General features: G+C 35.0%; 4 protein-coding genes across 5 annotated transcripts; all 4 read left to right on the top strand.

The window, feature by feature from the left end:
* The first annotated feature begins 474 nt into the window (after nucleotides 1–474).
* LOC140972950 (UDP-glucuronic acid decarboxylase 4-like) lies at nucleotides 475–1,693 on the top strand. Its single transcript, XM_073435438.1, has 4 exons — nucleotides 475–618; nucleotides 743–817; nucleotides 1,113–1,205; nucleotides 1,304–1,693. Exons 1-4 carry the CDS (start codon nucleotides 475–477, stop codon nucleotides 1,577–1,579), a joined length of 588 nt encoding a protein of 195 aa, XP_073291539.1. The 3' UTR covers nucleotides 1,580–1,693.
* A 640-nt stretch (nucleotides 1,694–2,333) lies between these two features.
* LOC140989266 (large ribosomal subunit protein eL22z-like) lies at nucleotides 2,334–5,619 on the top strand. Of its 2 annotated transcripts, none has more exons than XM_073458443.1 (2): nucleotides 2,334–2,718; nucleotides 3,132–3,207. In XM_073458443.1, exons 1-2 carry the CDS (start codon nucleotides 2,483–2,485, stop codon nucleotides 3,190–3,192), a joined length of 297 nt encoding a protein of 98 aa, XP_073314544.1. In that variant the 5' UTR covers nucleotides 2,334–2,482; the 3' UTR covers nucleotides 3,193–3,207. The 2 variants fall into 2 exon arrangements, with proteins under 2 accessions (XP_073314544.1, XP_073314538.1); XM_073458437.1 differs by lacking the exon at nucleotides 3,132–3,207 and adding an exon at nucleotides 4,602–5,619 and having other exon boundaries at nucleotides 2,345–2,718.
* A 707-nt stretch (nucleotides 5,620–6,326) lies between these two features.
* Nucleotides 6,327–8,040, top strand: LOC140989257 (large ribosomal subunit protein eL18y-like). Its single transcript, XM_073458426.1, has 5 exons — nucleotides 6,327–6,421; nucleotides 6,500–6,589; nucleotides 6,698–6,826; nucleotides 7,274–7,456; nucleotides 7,657–8,040. Exons 1-5 carry the CDS (start codon nucleotides 6,419–6,421, stop codon nucleotides 7,813–7,815), a joined length of 564 nt encoding a protein of 187 aa, XP_073314527.1. The 5' UTR covers nucleotides 6,327–6,418; the 3' UTR covers nucleotides 7,816–8,040.
* Nucleotides 8,041–11,920: 3,880 nt separating this feature from the next.
* On the top strand, nucleotides 11,921–16,813 carry LOC140989243 (pectinesterase-like). Its single transcript, XM_073458405.1, has 2 exons — nucleotides 11,921–12,976; nucleotides 15,958–16,813. Exons 1-2 carry the CDS (start codon nucleotides 11,974–11,976, stop codon nucleotides 16,656–16,658), a joined length of 1,704 nt encoding a protein of 567 aa, XP_073314506.1. The 5' UTR covers nucleotides 11,921–11,973; the 3' UTR covers nucleotides 16,659–16,813.
* The last annotated feature ends 1,215 nt before the right edge of the window (nucleotides 16,814–18,028 follow it).

The following is an 18,028-nucleotide window of genomic DNA, read 5'->3' as shown; positions in this document are numbered from 1 at the left end:
TGGAAGTTAATTAATATTGTTGTCTTCTGCCACAAAATTGGTTGGTTTCATGCTAAATTTATTATGTATATATGCACACACGAAAAGTTTTAAAAAATATGGCTAACTCTAATCATAGTTAATATTTTTTACATGATTTAATTAAATAATATAACACGATACTCTATGATTCTCGATGTTCAATTGGGATCTTATGAACGTGTTGTTTTAAGTAATGCAATTCCCAATAAGCTAAACGACAGCAAAATTAAAATAATTTAAAACATCATATTATTATTATTGTGTTATCAAACTGAGAAAAATGAATCGAATATCTGGCAGTCAAAGGGTTGCGTTATAATAAATTATTGCAAATAAGCCTATTAACGTAACCATTATTATTAAACTTGAATTCTTCGCGTCTGGAACCACGCGCCAACCTTTTTCTCAAAATCGACTCATCTGCAGCTTCGTTTCGGATTTCAAGCTTCATCCATGGCGTCTGACTTGATTTTCCCAGGGAGTGGCGCCTACTCGCCGAAGCCCTGTCTCACCGTAACCAGCCCATTTCGCTACGTGTTGCGCGAGCAACGCTTGCTGTTCGTCTTCGTCGGCATGGCAATCTCCGCGTGTATGTGTGTACGTGTGTGTGTGTGTGTGTGTGTGTGTGTGTGTGTGTGTGTGTGTGTATATAATGGAAGTCAGTAAAGTCATGGGAGGAGTAAAATTTAATGGAAGTTGTAATATGGTTATGTTCTCGCAGGCTTTGAGGAAGGAACATTTGACTGTTTATGGTGATGGGAAGCAAACCAGAAGTTTTCAGTTTGTGTCTGATTTGGTGAGAATATTTTTTAAAAAAAATTCTCAGTTAGTATACATGGGTTTATTTAATCATTTTCATGTTTATTTTAAGATATGATCAGTTATATAAAATTATTTGAGAAAACACAATTTGTATAGAAGGTCATAATAAATCTTAAGTTTGTGGCCTCCACTTGATTGGAACATGATTTGTTAAACAAATTTTTATTGTTGTTGAGAATCTTTGATTTATTGTTCTTTTATTTGTCTTTTTATTGCAATACTTTTTTATTAATATAATATTAATATATAATAAACCATTAAATCATAAGGTGGAAGGGCTCATGCGACTGATGGAAGGTGAGCATGTTGGACCCTTCAATCTTGGTAACCCTGGTGAATTCACCATGCTTGAACTTGCCAAGGTACGATATTTTCGAGTAACCTTTCGACACACCAGTAACACTGCACGAATTTATACATACATAACACATGTAAGATCAAATTTATCTGTTGGATGCAGGTGGTTCAAGATACCAATGATTCAAGTGCGAAGATAGAATTCAGGCCAAACACAGAAGACGATCCTCACAAGAGGAAACCAGATATTACCAAGGCAAAAGAGCAGCTTGGATGGGAGCCTAAAGTGTCGTTGCACGAGGGATTACCTATGATGGTCTCGGACTTCAGGCAGCGTATATTTGGGGACCACAGAGAAAATGGAGGAAAAATATTTAGAGAAAACAAAGAAGACGGAGGAAGAATCTCCGACGAACACAAAAAAAATTATGTTTCCTAATGAATCTTATGTCAAATTTACATATAGCATTCTCATCTCCTTACAGGGTAAAAGATAGAGTTACTGTTCAAACTTTGCCATAGTTTTGATTATTCATGATCCGCAAACGATGTTACATAGAGAAGCATGGAGAATGAGCCCACACCATTCTCACAAATACTTACCGATAGAGAGCCATATGTTACTCAAAAATATTGGTCACATGTGCTGTATGTTGAGATATAAATATAAAAATAAACAATAAAATTATATATCGAGATTTTAGATGGAAAACTGTTAAAAATTATTACAGTAAAATATCTATGACAATATGAAAATAATTTCATTATAATATTTTATGGTGTACAACTGTGTTTTCAAATAGAACATACATTTCTTTAATATATGAGAACAAAACACAGTTGTTTCTGCCACCAACCACCATAAAATATGTTGGTGCTCCGAAATCGAAGTTGCTGGCAGTGATTCCTGCAGTTCACAACTGACCAAATGTATATAAAACAAATTTCTTGACAAGTGAATATCGAGCCAAAAACCAACATTCAGCCTTAAAATTTTAGTTTCGATTAATAAAAGACATTTTATAAGCTTTTTTGTGTTTTTAGGATATGACAAACTTTTTAGAATGGATTTTTGTAATTTTCAATACTTTGAAGAATTAGTTTACGTTAATATAGGCCAATTGGGCCACAATTTTGGGCCATTGAAATCGGGCCTACTACTGTCGAAGAGGCGTGATTAGGGTTGCCTAGTAATAAACCAGATTAAAATCCCAGCCTGATTCTTTGTGCGTATCGTCGGCCTTCGAATAGGTAGTAAGTAGTTCATCTGTCTATACGGTTTGCAGGACTCTCATCTTCACAGAATCTACGCTATAAATCTTGCAGGGAAGTTAACGCGAAGATGAGTAGAGGTGCGGCTGCTGTGGGGGCGAAGGCCGGGAAGAAGAAGGGCACGAGCTATGTGATCGACTGCTCGAAGCCCGTGGAGGATAAGATTATGGAGATTGCTTCGCTCGAGAAGTTTCTCCAAGAGAGGATCAAGGTCGGGGGCAAGACCGGGGCTCTCGGTGATTCTGTTACGGTTACCCGTGAGAAGAGCAAGATCACCGTCGCAGCCGACAGTACCTTCTCTAAGAGGTGATTTTATTTGGAGTTGTGATTTTCTTGGTATGCACCTCTTAGGATAGGATAAGTGAACTCATGGAATGAATTGATCAAACCAGGATGTAGTTGTTTGTTTGTGGATTGCATCTGAATTAGAAGATATTCGATAATCTGGAGCAGTGTATATTTATATGCGTGCGATAGCTTCTCGTTTAACTATCTTGAGAAGCTCGATGAAGGTACCTTGTGAAACGCCAACTGGAAGTATCTGAAACAGTAATTGAACAGAAAATCTAAGCTAAATTATTCTGCGTTTGGCTTAGACTATTGATGTTTATTTGCTTATGAATGATGATTTTGGGATGTGGGAATTTGCAGTTCTGATTTGTCCTTTAGGTTATGTTTGGATCTTGCTTCATATTGGGTTATTGCTACTTGCTCGGCAGGTATCTCAAGTATTTGACAAAGAAGTACTTGAAGAAGCCAGTAATTGAACAGAAAATCTAAGCTAAATTATTCTGCATTTGGCATAGACTATTGATGTTTATTTGCTTATGAATGATGATTTTGGGATGTGGGAATTTGCAGTTCTGATTTGTCCTTTAGGTTATGTTTGGATCTTGCTTCATATTGGGTTATTGCTACTTGCTCGGCAGGTATCTCAAGTATTTGACAAAGAAGTACTTGAAGAAGCCAGTAATTGAACAGAAAATCTAAGCTAAATTATTCTGCATTTGGCATAGACTATTGATGTTTATTTGCTTATGAATGATGATTTTGGGATGTGGGAATTTGCAGTTCTGATTTGTCCTTTAGGTTATGTTTGGATCTTGCTTCATATTGGGTTATTGCTACTTGCTCGGCAGGTATCTCAAGTATTTGACAAAGAAGTACTTGAAGAAGCCAGTAATTGAACAGAAAATCTAAGCTAAATTATTCTGCATTTGGCATAGACTATTGATGTTTATTTGCTTATGAATGATGATTTTGGGATGTGGGAATTTGCAGTTCTGATTTGTCCTTTAGGTTATGTTTGGATCTTGCTTCATATTGGGTTATTGCTACTTGCTCGGCAGGTATCTCAAGTATTTGACAAAGAAGTACTTGAAGAAGCCAGTAATTGAACAGAAAATCTAAGCTAAATTATTCTGCATTTGGCATAGACTATTGATGTTTATTTGCTTATGAATGATGATTTTGGGATGTGGGAATTTGCAGTTCTGATTTGTCCTTTAGGTTATGTTTGGATCTTGCTTCATATTGGGTTATTGCTACTTGCTCGGCAGGTATCTCAAGTATTTGACAAAGAAGTACTTGAAGAAGCCAGTAATTGAACAGAAAATCTAAGCTAAATTATTCTGCATTTGGCATAGACTATTGATGTTTATTTGCTTATGAATGATGATTTTGGGATGTGGGAATTTGCAGTTCTGATTTGTCCTTTAGGTTATGTTTGGATCTTGCTTCATATTGGGTTATTGCTACTTGCTCGGCAGGTATCTCAAGTATTTGACAAAGAAGTACTTGAAGAAGCCAGTAATTGAACAGAAAATCTAAGCTAAATTATTCTGCATTTGGCATAGACTATTGATGTTTATTTGCTTATGAATGATGATTTTGGGATGTGGGAATTTGCAGTTCTGATTTGTCCTTTAGGTTATGTTTGGATCTTGCTTCATATTGGGTTATTGCTACTTGCTCGGCAGGTATCTCAAGTATTTGACAAAGAAGTACTTGAAGAAGCCAGTAATTGAACAGAAAATCTAAGCTAAATTATTCTGCATTTGGCATAGACTATTGATGTTTATTTGCTTATGAATGATGATTTTGGGATGTGGGAATTTGCAGTTCTGATTTGTCCTTTAGGTTATGTTTGGATCTTGCTTCATATTGGGTTATTGCTACTTGCTCGGCAGGTATCTCAAGTATTTGACAAAGAAGTACTTGAAGAAGCACAATGTTCGAGATTGGCTTCGGGTGATAGCTTCCAACAAAGAAAGGAATGTTTACGAATTGCGCTACTTCAACATTGCAGAACAAGAGGAGGATGAAAAAGATTAAAGATAAGTTGGCTCCGTTTCTTGGATTGGTCAAACTACTTTTTGAATCAAATTTATCAACTTTTGGCTCAATTTATGAATTTGCAATTTTGTTGACTTGTTTTATGAGATTGATTGATACACTATCAAATTCCTCATGTGTTTTTTTATCTGATATACTTTCAGCGTTTTAACTTTATTTTCAAGATGGCTCTTGTAGCTTCTTATGATGATTGTTTTCTTGTGACACAAGTTATTGGCTCTCCGAAATAGTGTGAAGTTGATTCAAACCAAGTTTTGCACATTTTGTAGTGAATACCGATCTTACCTTACCCGGTTTTGATAGGGATAGTGGACCCACCATAAATGTTTGTGCTATAAGTTGTTTGCTGCACTGCATATCTTGAATTTGGACACCCATGAATGCATGATTCGATGGGGATTATGGCGAGATCTGATATATTACGATCATTATTCTAAGTTCTGGCCAGATGCACAGCGAATTTCCCCGTACTGGAGTCTAGTTCGTAGCTAGTGTTGCCTTTCGGCAGTAGGCCTACGGGGAAGTCAAACGATTCGAGAACTTCGTAGACTGTTATCAACGCATCTTCGCCGGGTGAAGCGGCAGTAATTGCCGGAGAGACACAAAGGAGGCCAATTATTAGGAGTATGGACATGGCTTTTACGAAAGATGGTGGCTTAGATAATTTCGACAACGTGTTAAATTTCGAGAAGAAGATTAGAAATTTATTTTCGAGGATTTATTTATAGTTCTGATTTTGTTTAATACATAAATTCAACTCACGGCAAATCTAGCAACGTCCGCTGAATTCTTGATTTTACTCACATTCTCATTATTTAAATTTTAAATATTTAATAATCAATAATTAATTAATAGTCTGGGTGCAACTATTGATTTGTTTAGACAAATATACATCATAAAGAATTTATAATCCTAAATATTTACCTTTTGACGTTCAAATAATCGGTTCAAATAATTTTTCGAACCCAAATCATTCCATAAGAGCTCAAATTTATGGATATATGATAATCATGTCTTCAAATTTGGGTGATTTTGACCGTATTTTTCAGTTGGTTACTACTATTACCAATGTTTCATGAAAACTTAGCGTGAAAAATGTGTTAGAAATTATGAAAATGACTTTTGCTTGGTAAGGTAGAGTTCCACACCTCACATTACATCTTGGTTTAAATTTTGTAATTAAATTACAAAAATATCTTTAAATTATATTTTCAATTACACCTAAAAATTAAGGGTATTTTTTTTAGTTTAAATGCGAAATTACAAGTCAAGGTGAAATGGTAGGTGTACATGTATATCTAACATTACCTTGGCTTAGTATGGGGATACAGAGTATCTTAGTCAAATAAAGGATCTGAAATTGACCTAAATAGATCAGATAAATTTTAAATTTTTAATCCAACACAGCCTAATCATTTGTGATTTGTTCATATAATTTTATTTCAGAAAAAATTAACTTAGTTTCCATTCACGAGTTACTATCGGGCCTTACTCAAGATGGGCCTCAAAACATTTTAATGCCCGTTAGTTGTCTTACGTCCTCAGTCGTCGTATATAATTTGACAAAGCCCTAATCAGATTTATCTTCCTTACTCAGCCAAAGATTCACTCCTTTTACGCGGCGGCGGCGGCGGCGGCGGCGGCGGCAGCCATGGTATGTTTGCTGCTTCGAAGTTCTAAATATTTTTTACGGGAAATTCATTTTCACTGACCAATCAATTTTGATATCCAGGGTATCGATTTGGTCGCCGGAGGTAAGTGCAAGAAGACCAAGCGCACGGCTCCTAAGTCCAATGATATATACCTTAATCTCCTTGTCAAGGTTTCAGCTTTTCTGTTTCCTGATTTATTTTTTATCGAATCACTTGGAGACATTAGAATCTGGAGATTGTAGTATGATTTTATTTGGTTGCGTGTGATGGCTCGGCAGTTGTATCGGTTTCTGGTACGGAGGACCGGGAGCAGCTTCGACGCGGTGGTGCTGAAGCGGCTCTTCATGAGTAAGGTCAACAAGGCCCCGCTCTCTCTATCCCGTCTGACAGCTCACATGAAGGGCAAGGTAGTTTTTTGTGTGTGGAACCAGTATTGCTTTATTAGATACTAATATGTGATTTTCTTTTCGTGTTGATGATGGCTGAATTGAATGGCTAAAACTGAGAATTTAATGTCGCCATTGTTAAAACTTTAGCGTGGGATTGTTCGCAGATGAGTGGGTTTTTTTAGTGAATGCAGATAGCACTGCGGAATTTGAAGGTTTAGTTTTAGTATGGGTCAAGCATCTTTCATGAAAAACCAGAACTTTGAACGTGATATAGTGGCTAGAAATAAGTTTATTTGGATCTTTTAGGGATTTATAACAGAGGTAATCAAATGAATTGCACACCACTTCATCAAATGGTTTTTTCGTTAACATGTTGCATATTTTAGTTGTGTTTCTTATTTTAAATTTATTTTAGCACCAGAAACTATGGGTTAACCCCTGTTATATTATCACGATGAATTACAGGAGGACAAGATTGCAGTTCTTGTGGGGACAGTTACTGATGATCCTCGGATACATGAAATCCCAGCTATAAAGGTGACTGCCCTGAGGTTTACGGAGACTGCGAGGGCTAGGATCGAGAAGGCGGGAGGAGAATGTTTGACTTTTGATCAACTTGCTCTTAGAGCCCCTCTTGGCCAGAATACGGTGAGAATTTTTAACTTTGCCAACTCCAGTTCTTTATGTGGTTGTGTAATTGAGTTGTTGACATTTGACAGTCCTACGTGTACTGCTATAGATGATGGTGTGTTGTATGATGGTTGCTCTTAACTTACCGTATCATTGGATCGAAACTAAAACCTTTTGCTAGTATGACTCTTTAGTGATTATTTAGCTGGTGTGATCAGGTACTCCTGAGGGGCCCTACTAAGGCTCGAGAAGCAGTCAAACACTTTGGTCCAGCTCCTGGTGTACCACACAGCCACACCAAACCTTATGTTCGAGCCAAGGGAAGGAAGTTTGAGCGGGCAAGAGGTAGAAGAAATAGCAAGGGATTTAGAGTTTAACCTGAATGAAGGTTTTCATATTTGTCGGCTATCAAGTGGGACTTTATAATAGCCCTGGTGCTTTTTCTTAAGCTTGTTGATACAGCTTTTGGATGCACCTGTTCTGATTTTTTTGGTACTGTTTTATTTGCATCACCGTCGGAAATTTGATGAGAACTTTGTTTTAGTTACAGTTTTGAGATGATTATAACTTTTATGCTCAATGATTGTGAGCTGGTTATATCACTGATTCTGATCCTATCAATTCCTTGTTAGTTGTGGCATTAGTAAATGTATTTGTGTCATATTTTAATATTTTCAGGACGCATTTATTTTCCTTTTCTCCAATCCACCCTAAAACCCCTATTGTCCACAAAAGAAAATGGGAGATTTTTTGTTGGCAACATTAGGTCTTGAACATGTATTTCTGAACTCGTGCAAAAATAATTTACAAGTAAAAACTTTCGTTGTTTTTTAAGAAAAGCTTATATCAAAACAGAGTATAATGAGGGGAAAAGGTAAACGGATATGCGGACTTGAATATATTCTACGGTAACCTTTTCTACGACGAGTAGGGACTTGAACCTGAGGTCATTGGAGAAGCTATGATTTTGGACTTCGAATCACAGGGGAAAAATTTCAAAAACACCTCTCTTTTTCTGTCCCAAGGATAAGGATATGATCCTGGCTCAAATAAACAGGTAGACTATCCAACGTTCTGGCGATATTTGGGCTCCACATCAATATGATAATCATGACTACGTTCGGTGAAATTCACTCACTCGGTATGACACAAAATCTGTAGTATATTTTGTAGTAAAAGTACAGCGTGCAATGATGAAAAAGGTTGACGGGCGTGCCTACATTAAAATAAATCTGCAGACGCAAGCACGGAGTCGAGGAGCAATTATAAAAGGACCACGAGTCTGTAATCCAACTCTGTGGGTGGTCCTTGTCCATGGGGCTTATTGGCAGTAACATGGACTTCCAAACTCTTCTCCATGGAACTGCCTAGCAAAACTAGGGGAACGCTACAAGGTGGGATGACGAGTAATAACAGCTGGCGATGAAAATTCTTACATAGGTCACGAAATTACATTTAATAAACGGGTTGTTGTAAACAGATAAATACAATTCAATTTATTTCTTTTATTTATTTATTATTTTTTTGAGTTGAAAGCCCGATTCCTTTCTCATTTAACAATTCAGCTAAAAATTTCATTATTTGCCACTACAATCTGAATCTAGGACATAAGTTCAAACCATGTAAAATAAAAAAATTATGCAACCCCAACGTTGTCATCAAAGTAGTTTCATTAGTCAAAAATTTGTTTATATTCAACCAATAATCGCATCCTTATCACTCAATCCGAGCACACAGTTCCCTAGGCAATCCACTCTCCAAAATCAAGCCTGAAGACGAAGGATCAGAACAAAACCCTGTCATTCAAATAATTCGTTCTCAATATATCATCACTGCCATTTGGCCATGGTGTAAATGTTTAATTCGTGAATTGTTATCTTTGAAGACTTTTTTGGCTGACTGCTTAGAGGACGCATTGGTCTCTTTATCTAGGAAACAGGAGAAGCGGAACAGGAGCTTGCTCGTGTTGGTACTGTAAGATTGATCAAGAAATTCTTAACAACACGGAACCCAGCTCCTCTTCGTGTTCCTAAATCAGAAGGATTTGGGGGTTTGCCTACCAAGCCGATTACAATGCCTTCTTGGTTATCAGAAGAAGACGTTCAATACTATGCAAGCAAATTTGATCAAACCGGTTTCACAGGTGGATTGAACTACTATCGAGCAATGAACTTGTAAGTCTAACTCGGCATTTGCTTTCTTCTCACATGTTGTAGGCTTTCTTCTGTTTGTTTTAATGGGATCCTTTTATACGCATTTCTCCTTTCTCCAATGGATTGCCCTCATCCTGTTTTTTTGAGTTTCTACATGATAGTTTGTTGTGCTCCTTAATTCATGCATATATTGATAGAAATATGGTACAATCTCTAAATATTCCATTTAAAAGGATATATTGCAACCGCCCCCACGCCCAGCCTTATTGTTTCACTATCTGTCATTCAAGAAAACACCTTATTGTTTTACTCTCTGTCATTCATGAAAACTCTATATTAAAAAAAAAGTCAGGATTTCTCGTCCATCTAGTGGCATTGACCGGCCTTCTCAAGGTTTTTAACGCCAGGATTTATATTTTCTTCTTAGAATAAATTATTTTGTCAGATATTTATATATTTTTTCCTTGATGCATACAGAAACTGGGAGCTAACAGCTCCATGGACAGGGGTACTACTGCAAATTAAAGTTCGTGTTAAATTCATTGTTGGCTACAATACCTCTGGCATAAAGGAGTACATGCACCGCGGTGGCTTCAAACGAAACGTGCCCTTCTTTCAAGAAACGGTTATCATGGAAGGAGTAGCTCATTTCCTCAACCAGGGGAAACCAGTGAACGTATTTACAGCTTCATCAACAAATTTTGACTTGTTTTCTCTCGTCTTCATAGGTGAGGATTAAGCATTGTTGAGCACCAGAGGAGTCGACCTCATGTCATCTAACAATAATTCTATTGATACTAAATCGAAAGGATGACCATGTGCTGATGTATACATGTCGAAATATATCATATATTCTTTATGAGTATATTGTATGTTATCAACCTCAAGTACACTTGAAGTCACATTCATATATATTAATTTTAGTACAACATATTTAATTGATACGTAAATTGTTACTTCAGGCGTAGCATAGACTCAACCAAACTCATGGTTTTCATGACCATGATATTCATTTTTTATATCATTAGTTTGTATTTTTTTTTCCTCAAATCCGACGAATACTTATAATATTATACACTATACAAAACCAAAAGATGAATCAATTTTAAAAAGGATAATAAAAAATACAGTCCTTAATTCCCATGCAAATACAACAAATGGGACGTAATGAATCACATGTTGCGGTAGCTGCAAAGAATCAACAATAGATTAATTTGAATGATTTATTTTAATCTGAATGGACTGTATTTTTTTCCCTCTAGAAAAATATCTTTTTTATTAAACAATAGAAGAACAAATATGAGAGAATGAGACTATGCCAAAACCTATGAGATTTATATATTTTTAGTTTAAGAAAGATAATTTGTTACAATTAGATCTCGAACCCCGAGGTCATGTTCTAAATTTATGATCTTGGTTTCAGATGATTATTAGTGATTGACTTTCGTCACGAGAATATTGGGTTTAACTACTAAGCACAAAAAATCTTCCAAACATACACTATTTGAGGATGTACGTAAATAAGGTCGCCCTCTCCGATCTAGCAATTTGAATGGAATATCTGATTTAATATTTTTAAACGAAATTATTTATTTCAAGCGAATGATCCAAATTTATTTGAAAGTGAGGATGAAATTCCCTCTATACCCCCATACTAGCCTACAAGTTTACAACGTTCAATTCTGACTAATTGCTAATTTCGATAATTTTTTAATTACTTTTAATTTCAAGAGTTGGATATTTAATGCACATGGGAAATAAACACTGAAATTCAATTGTTCGACACTAGCCATGAGAAAAAAAAAATCATAAATAACTATAATTTATTATTTAATATCACCGTTAACAATTAATGCCAAATATTTTTTTCAATCCGCACCAACACCGATTGGATAGTGAATTATATATATTCTTATTTAATTTAATTACCATTAACAAATGAATACAATAACTAATTTTATGGTCTGGTCAGAGGATTATGTATCATATTAACGTCTTATCTAAATTTAATTTGAAATTAGATATAATCGAAATAATTTAATTTTTTGAGCCACCCTTCTTTTTTATTTAAATATTATTTTTATTATATCTTCAAAATTCCATAACATAGATAATAAAATATGTCAAAAAATATATACTTGCATAAATTTTCTTATTATTATGTCCCTTTTGTTGTACTCAAAAGTTTTTAAAACCAACCTATGAATAAATCAACGTAACATGCATGATTTATAATTTTAGACATATATTTTAAAATGCGCTTTAAGTAAATTTTATATCAAATTAATAGAAATAATACAATTATTAATATTTCCCACTATATTAATACCCCACCAATCTCACTTGAATGAACTAATTTCCATTTCCAAAAGTCTGAAAAGAATGGATTTTCACAACTCCAAACTCCTCCCTCTCTTGGCCCTTCTTCTTCTCACACTATTCATACTCCTATCACACCCCAATGTTTCTCAAAATTACTCAGAGACCTCAACAGAATTTCATATTTACAAACACGCCCAAATCGCCGATTCATCATGCCAGGACACATTGTACCCCGACCTCTGCGTCTCCACCGTCGCGTCCTTCCCGGAACACAGCCGGAAATCTATGCCCGAAATCATCTCCGCCACCATAAACGTCACCGTGACGGAGATCAGAGAATCCGCCTCCAACTGCACCAGCCTCCGCCGCAAACTCGCGAGAAAGCTCCAACCACTGGACCTACGAGCTCTTGAAGACTGTCTGGAGCTCTTCTCCGACTCAATCATCGAGCTTAGAAAAGTCCTCTCCGACTTATCCTCCAGCAACTCATCCACCACAAAGTACTACGACGACTTACTGACGCTCCTCAGCGGCGCGATGACGAATCAGGCCACCTGCCTCGACGGCTTCGCGTACAGTAAGAACAACACGCGGAAACTCATAGAAGGCAGGGTGAGAAGAATATCAAAGCACTTCAGCAACTGCCTCGCCATGGCAATAAAGCTGAAGAAAAGCGATACAAAGAAGAAGAAATCCCCTCGCTCCCTATCCCAGCATGAATTCCCAGAGTACGGCGGGATAAGCAACGGATTCCCAACATGGCTCACCAGGAAAGACAGGAGATTGCTGCAGACGGCGGCAAATCAAACGAAGGCAGACTTGGTGGTTGCTAAAGACGGCAGCGGCAACTTCACCACCATTAACGATGCATTAAACGCGGCGCCGAACAGAAGTACAACGAGGTTCGTTATTTACATCAAGACCGGAGCGTATTTCGAGTACATTGATCTGAGCAGCTCGAAGACGATGATAATGCTGCTGGGAGATGGAATCGGAAATACATCGATAAAGGGAAATCGAAGCGTTGTGGATGGATGGACTACCTTCCGGTCTTCTACTGTCGGTGAGTTCTTTCTTTGCAATAATATAATATCCTTTTATATTTAATTTATTGATTGATTTTTTTTTATCATAATATAAATTAACCAACATATTTTTTATATTTAAATTAATTTTAACCTCGTGTTTTAGTTCATAATCTTAAAAATTATGAGTTGAATTACTGTGTCTATTAATTCATGTTTACATTTCTTATTTTACATCCATGGGTTTAAATAAGGACTAAGAGAAAGTAAAGCTAAAATAAGTTTTTTTTTTATCGGAATAAAATAATAATTTATATTGAATGATAATGCCAAAAAATATATGACAAGAAAACATAAATTAAAGTGAAATAAAAGAAAAATTATAGTTTTAGGGGTAAAACTACTATTTTCTTCATGTAGCCCTTTATATTTGATGTATATTGTAATTTTTTTTTAAAAAATTTTAAAACTAAATTAGCAAATAAGAGTAATCGCTATTTTTTATTAAAAAAATAGAAAAAAGATTTAGTACTTGTAACACAAATCAAATGAAATATAAATAAACAATAGCCGTTAATGCTCTGAATGCTGAAGTGCACGATGAGTGAATTAATAAAATCTAATTAATTGCACTCATTACAGCTATTAACGTTGTTTATACAGAAACTTTAACTAAATAATTCAAAGTTTTTCGATTTGAATAAAATTTGTTTATATATATTGAATATATGTCACAAAACATAATCTTTAACCTCAAGTAAATTGAAAATAATTAATGAATAAAAGATAATTTATTGAATTAAGCAACTTCTGGACACATTGATTGTTTTATTTAAAGTTCCCTTAATACAAATGAAAACTCACATGTTACTTGAAATATTCCTTATCTTTAACTGGGTGGACCTAGTTTCGTTCATTCATGTCTTCTAGGGTCAACGTCTGCTTAGAAAACGACGTGACTCGTTATTTCTTTTTTATATATAAAACAAAATTAAACTAGAAAAAAAAATTGCATTTAAACTTCAAATTAAGATTTTCTAGGGTAATTATGGATATTAAAATATGAGTAGGTAATTTATGATACGGTCTCATATATTTTTATTCGTGAGACGATTGAACTCTGCCCATAATTAACATAAAAAATAATATATTTTTTTATTAATGATCAAAATAAAATATACGTCTCACAAAATTGACTCCACATGAAGCTTTTGTGTTGAAATATATACTTGGATTCTCAATTCAAATATACGTAGAGTGCCCACTCATTGTGTCATTTGTGTGTGTGTTGTTATTGCCTAATAAAGACGAAATTTGTCATGCTAATTGCATGCTTAAGATAGATGGTACGTACTTCACCCAACGCTTAATTAGCTGCAATTTAGATGTGTAAAAAGGTTTCCCAAACTTGTTAAATTTATACTCTTTTGATATCTGAGTTTGATTTCTCACCCGAATTTGGTAGCTTTGTAAACATTATACTTTAACATCATAGATAGAATTTTTTTTGGCAAATTGCAAATAAGATGTACCAAAACATTATTGACCTCAAATTATAGTGTGTGAAAAATTATTTTAAAGATTTGAAAGTAGCAAATATTTAATGAAACATAAGTTGGATGTAGATTATTTAAAAATTAAATATGTAGTTTTAGAGAAATTATTTCTGAATAATTCATTTTTAAGTGACGACCTTTTCTTTTGAGATATGATTGTCGAGATCCAGTCTTCTTCGCCTATCAAATAATAATCTATCGTAGTAATCTAAAGTAGGACCTTGAAAACGTGTTTTGGATAGTGACGGCTTGTCGTGACAAGGTTTGTTTCTCTGATGTCGTTTTTTTATATTTTAATTGTTATTATTTTTTTATACGTCTAATGTCGTCTTTTCGTCACGGATGCATGATGAGAATGATGGAGAGTTGTTCACACTTATGTCAATGTAGGGCAAATTCTTAATTACTGTGCTATTAAATTATTTGTGTGAGATCTAATATATAATTGAAGTTAAAAAAATAGCACTGTTTAATGGATCGGGTCGGATAAAACATCCGTGTCACATAATTAAACTACGATCTCTATATATTTTTGTGAAATCTTAATTAAGTTTTTTTTAATAAAAATTCGCCACAGTTGTGATCCGTGAATATAACTAATTTACCATTTTCAATTGATATGTTTGTTTTATTCTTTTATAAATGATTGACGATTTGAACTGTGTTGATTGGAGAATTAACTAGGTTTTGTTTAAAGATTTCCAAACACTCATATTGAATTCGTTTGTTATTTGTTAATCAAAATATTTATATCGATCTACCAACGAAATTGGGGATAGGAGGATAGACCTAGCTAGTTTGGGCTATATGGATCCCTTTTTCATTCTCACTTTGACAACATATTATAATATATAACGTCTGTGCCAGATCATGAAATTAGACTTCAAAACCTTAAATAGGTAATTTTATTAAAATAAATTGGGCTCGGCCAGAGTGCGGGATAGCCCAAGCCTATATCCATCCCCATGGCCATATACAATGTGTATCGATAAATTTATAATAATAAATCAATTGGTTTGTTTGGGTCATATTAGTACATACACCGGGTCCTTATTTTAATTATCTAACTCGTTATAGTTTTAATCATTGTAGAACATTCAAATTATTTCAATATCAGTCATTTCATATCATTCTTTAAAATAATTACTCAAATCCAAATAATCAATACAAATGCGACCTTGGGTTAGTTAATGAAGATATTACATCGAGTTTGAGATTTTTATAGCCTAAGAAGTTTATGTGATCGAATAGACTTTGAGATTGATCTATTACAAGATCCAAAGTTGGAATCCCGTTACCATTGGAAGATCACACCAGACAACCTGCAACCTTTTTCCATGCATGCAAGAGAATTCATGATTAATACTGTATTTCTAAGGCATGATCAAATTGTCGGCAATTTCTCAATTGTGTTTCTACAAATAATTAAATATCACATCTTTTGATCCCTATCTTTCTTGCAGCTGTAGTCGGAAACGGATTCATAGCCAAAGGCATCACCTTTGAAAACTACGCCGGCCCAGATAAACACCAAGCCGTAGCTCTCCGCAGCGGGGCTGATTTCTCCGCCTTCTACAAGTGCAGCTTCGTCGCATATCAGGACACTCTCTACGTTCACTCCCTCCGACAATTCTACCGCGAATGCGACGTTTACGGAACAGTCGACTTCATATTCGGAAACGCGGCGGTTGTCTTGCAAAACTGCAGTCTATACGCCCGGAAGCCCAACCCGAACCAGCAGAACATTTTCACCGCTCAGGGAAGAGAAGACCCGAATCAGAACACCGGGATTTCGATCCATTATGGAAAAGTTGCGGCTGCGGCGGATTTACTCCCTGTTTTGTCACAGTTCAGAACCTACCTTGGCAGGCCCTGGAAATTGTATTCCAGGACTGTCTATATGTTTGCAAAAATGGAAAGCGTAGTGGACCCTGCAGGCTGGTTGCGATGGGATCAGAATTCTTCGGTGAGTTTGCTATATTATGGAGAATATCAGAATCGGGGGCCGGGGTCGAATACGAGTGCTAGAGTGACATGGCCAGGTTACCACATTATTACCAATGCGACTGAGGCGGCTCAGTTTGCTCCCGAGAATTTTATTCAGGCGACTCAGTGGTTGCCGGCTACCGGGATTCCATTCAATCCAAATCTAACGGTGAGTTGAGTTTTACGGTTGGTGTTGGATTCCCGGTCGTAGAATCATTTTGTGTTGAGGTTGGGTAACACGATGTGCCGTTATCCTACTCATTTAATGAAGTCGCTGTTGGATTTTATTGTAAACTTCTAATTTTATTTGATATATATTCTGTAATTATTTCATTATTTTTATTAAATATTTTAATTTGATCAAAATTTTTAATTATTTGAAGACTTCACAAATATCTTTATCTTTAAAAACATTTTTTTTACAAAAAAATATTTAAATCAAAACAAGATACTTATTTTTTAGTAAAAACAACGAATATTTTCATGGTTTCCTCTATATATGCCTTTGTGCAATTTTGGTACGTTAGATTGTCAAAATTGAATCCCATTCGGTGTGTCTTTATTTATTTTGGTAATTTGTTCTCTCAATTTTAATGCTTTTTCCATGTAAGGTGTTACCAAGCACGTGTCAATGCCACCTTATCAGCACTTTGCGGGGAAAAAACTAAAAAATGGCCAAAAAATTAAATATAACGAAATACAACTAAAATTTAACAATATATTATAACTTTGTAAGGGAAAAAAATATAAACGACCAAATTTGCGATTTTTTTCTTAAAAAAACAATTACATCATGTTATGTTGGCAGCTCGGGATGTCTCCAAGTTTGCCAAGGCACTAGCTAGAAGAGTTGGCCTCGGTTGCCATTCAATTTATATTGATATACCAATCCAAAAGCTCGTGTGTGTATATGTATATGTATAAAGCTCATATTTTTCATGAATTGCATATGATAGACTATGTTTATTATCGAATTAATGGTTCACAAAAGCACGACGGATTCAACATCTCCGCCGCTTTATTCGATCAACTTGTTCACCATATGTTAATTCATTAAAGCTTGTTAACAAAGCATGTATATAACACATGAATGTAAGGTTTTTGATGAATAATATCATGAATATCATTGCCTTTATTTAATTCTATTATCATTTATGAACAGGTGCACTTGATTTTCGGAATTATTTTAATTGATTACTACCAACTTTTCATTCTGAGTTATAATTATCAAGTTTTTATGAAGCTGAGTTATTATATTTTAAGATCATCTTCAGCCTGACGCTAAAATTGTTTCTTTATTGATGAAAAATTCAACATATTGTTCAATCAATGTCGGAATCTAGCTGGATTTTTTTTTGTTGAGACTACAAGTCTACAACCCTTTAGTCTTAAGACTATCAGAGTATCATTTTAAAAAATCTTAAATTATTTATTGCAATTATACTTACTTTGTATGTAGAAAAAATTTCTCTTTAATGCTCACTATTTTTGATCTCTTCACATGATCATTTGAACTACCTGCATCTCTACGCCGCATATTTAAACACT

Source organism: Primulina huaijiensis, chromosome 1 (assembly GCF_012295235.1).
Source record: "Primulina huaijiensis isolate GDHJ02 chromosome 1, ASM1229523v2, whole genome shotgun sequence".
Taxonomy (NCBI): domain Eukaryota; kingdom Viridiplantae; phylum Streptophyta; class Magnoliopsida; order Lamiales; family Gesneriaceae; genus Primulina; species Primulina huaijiensis.
Note: the sequence above shows the minus strand (reverse complement) of the source record. Positions and strands in the feature narration are given on the sequence as shown.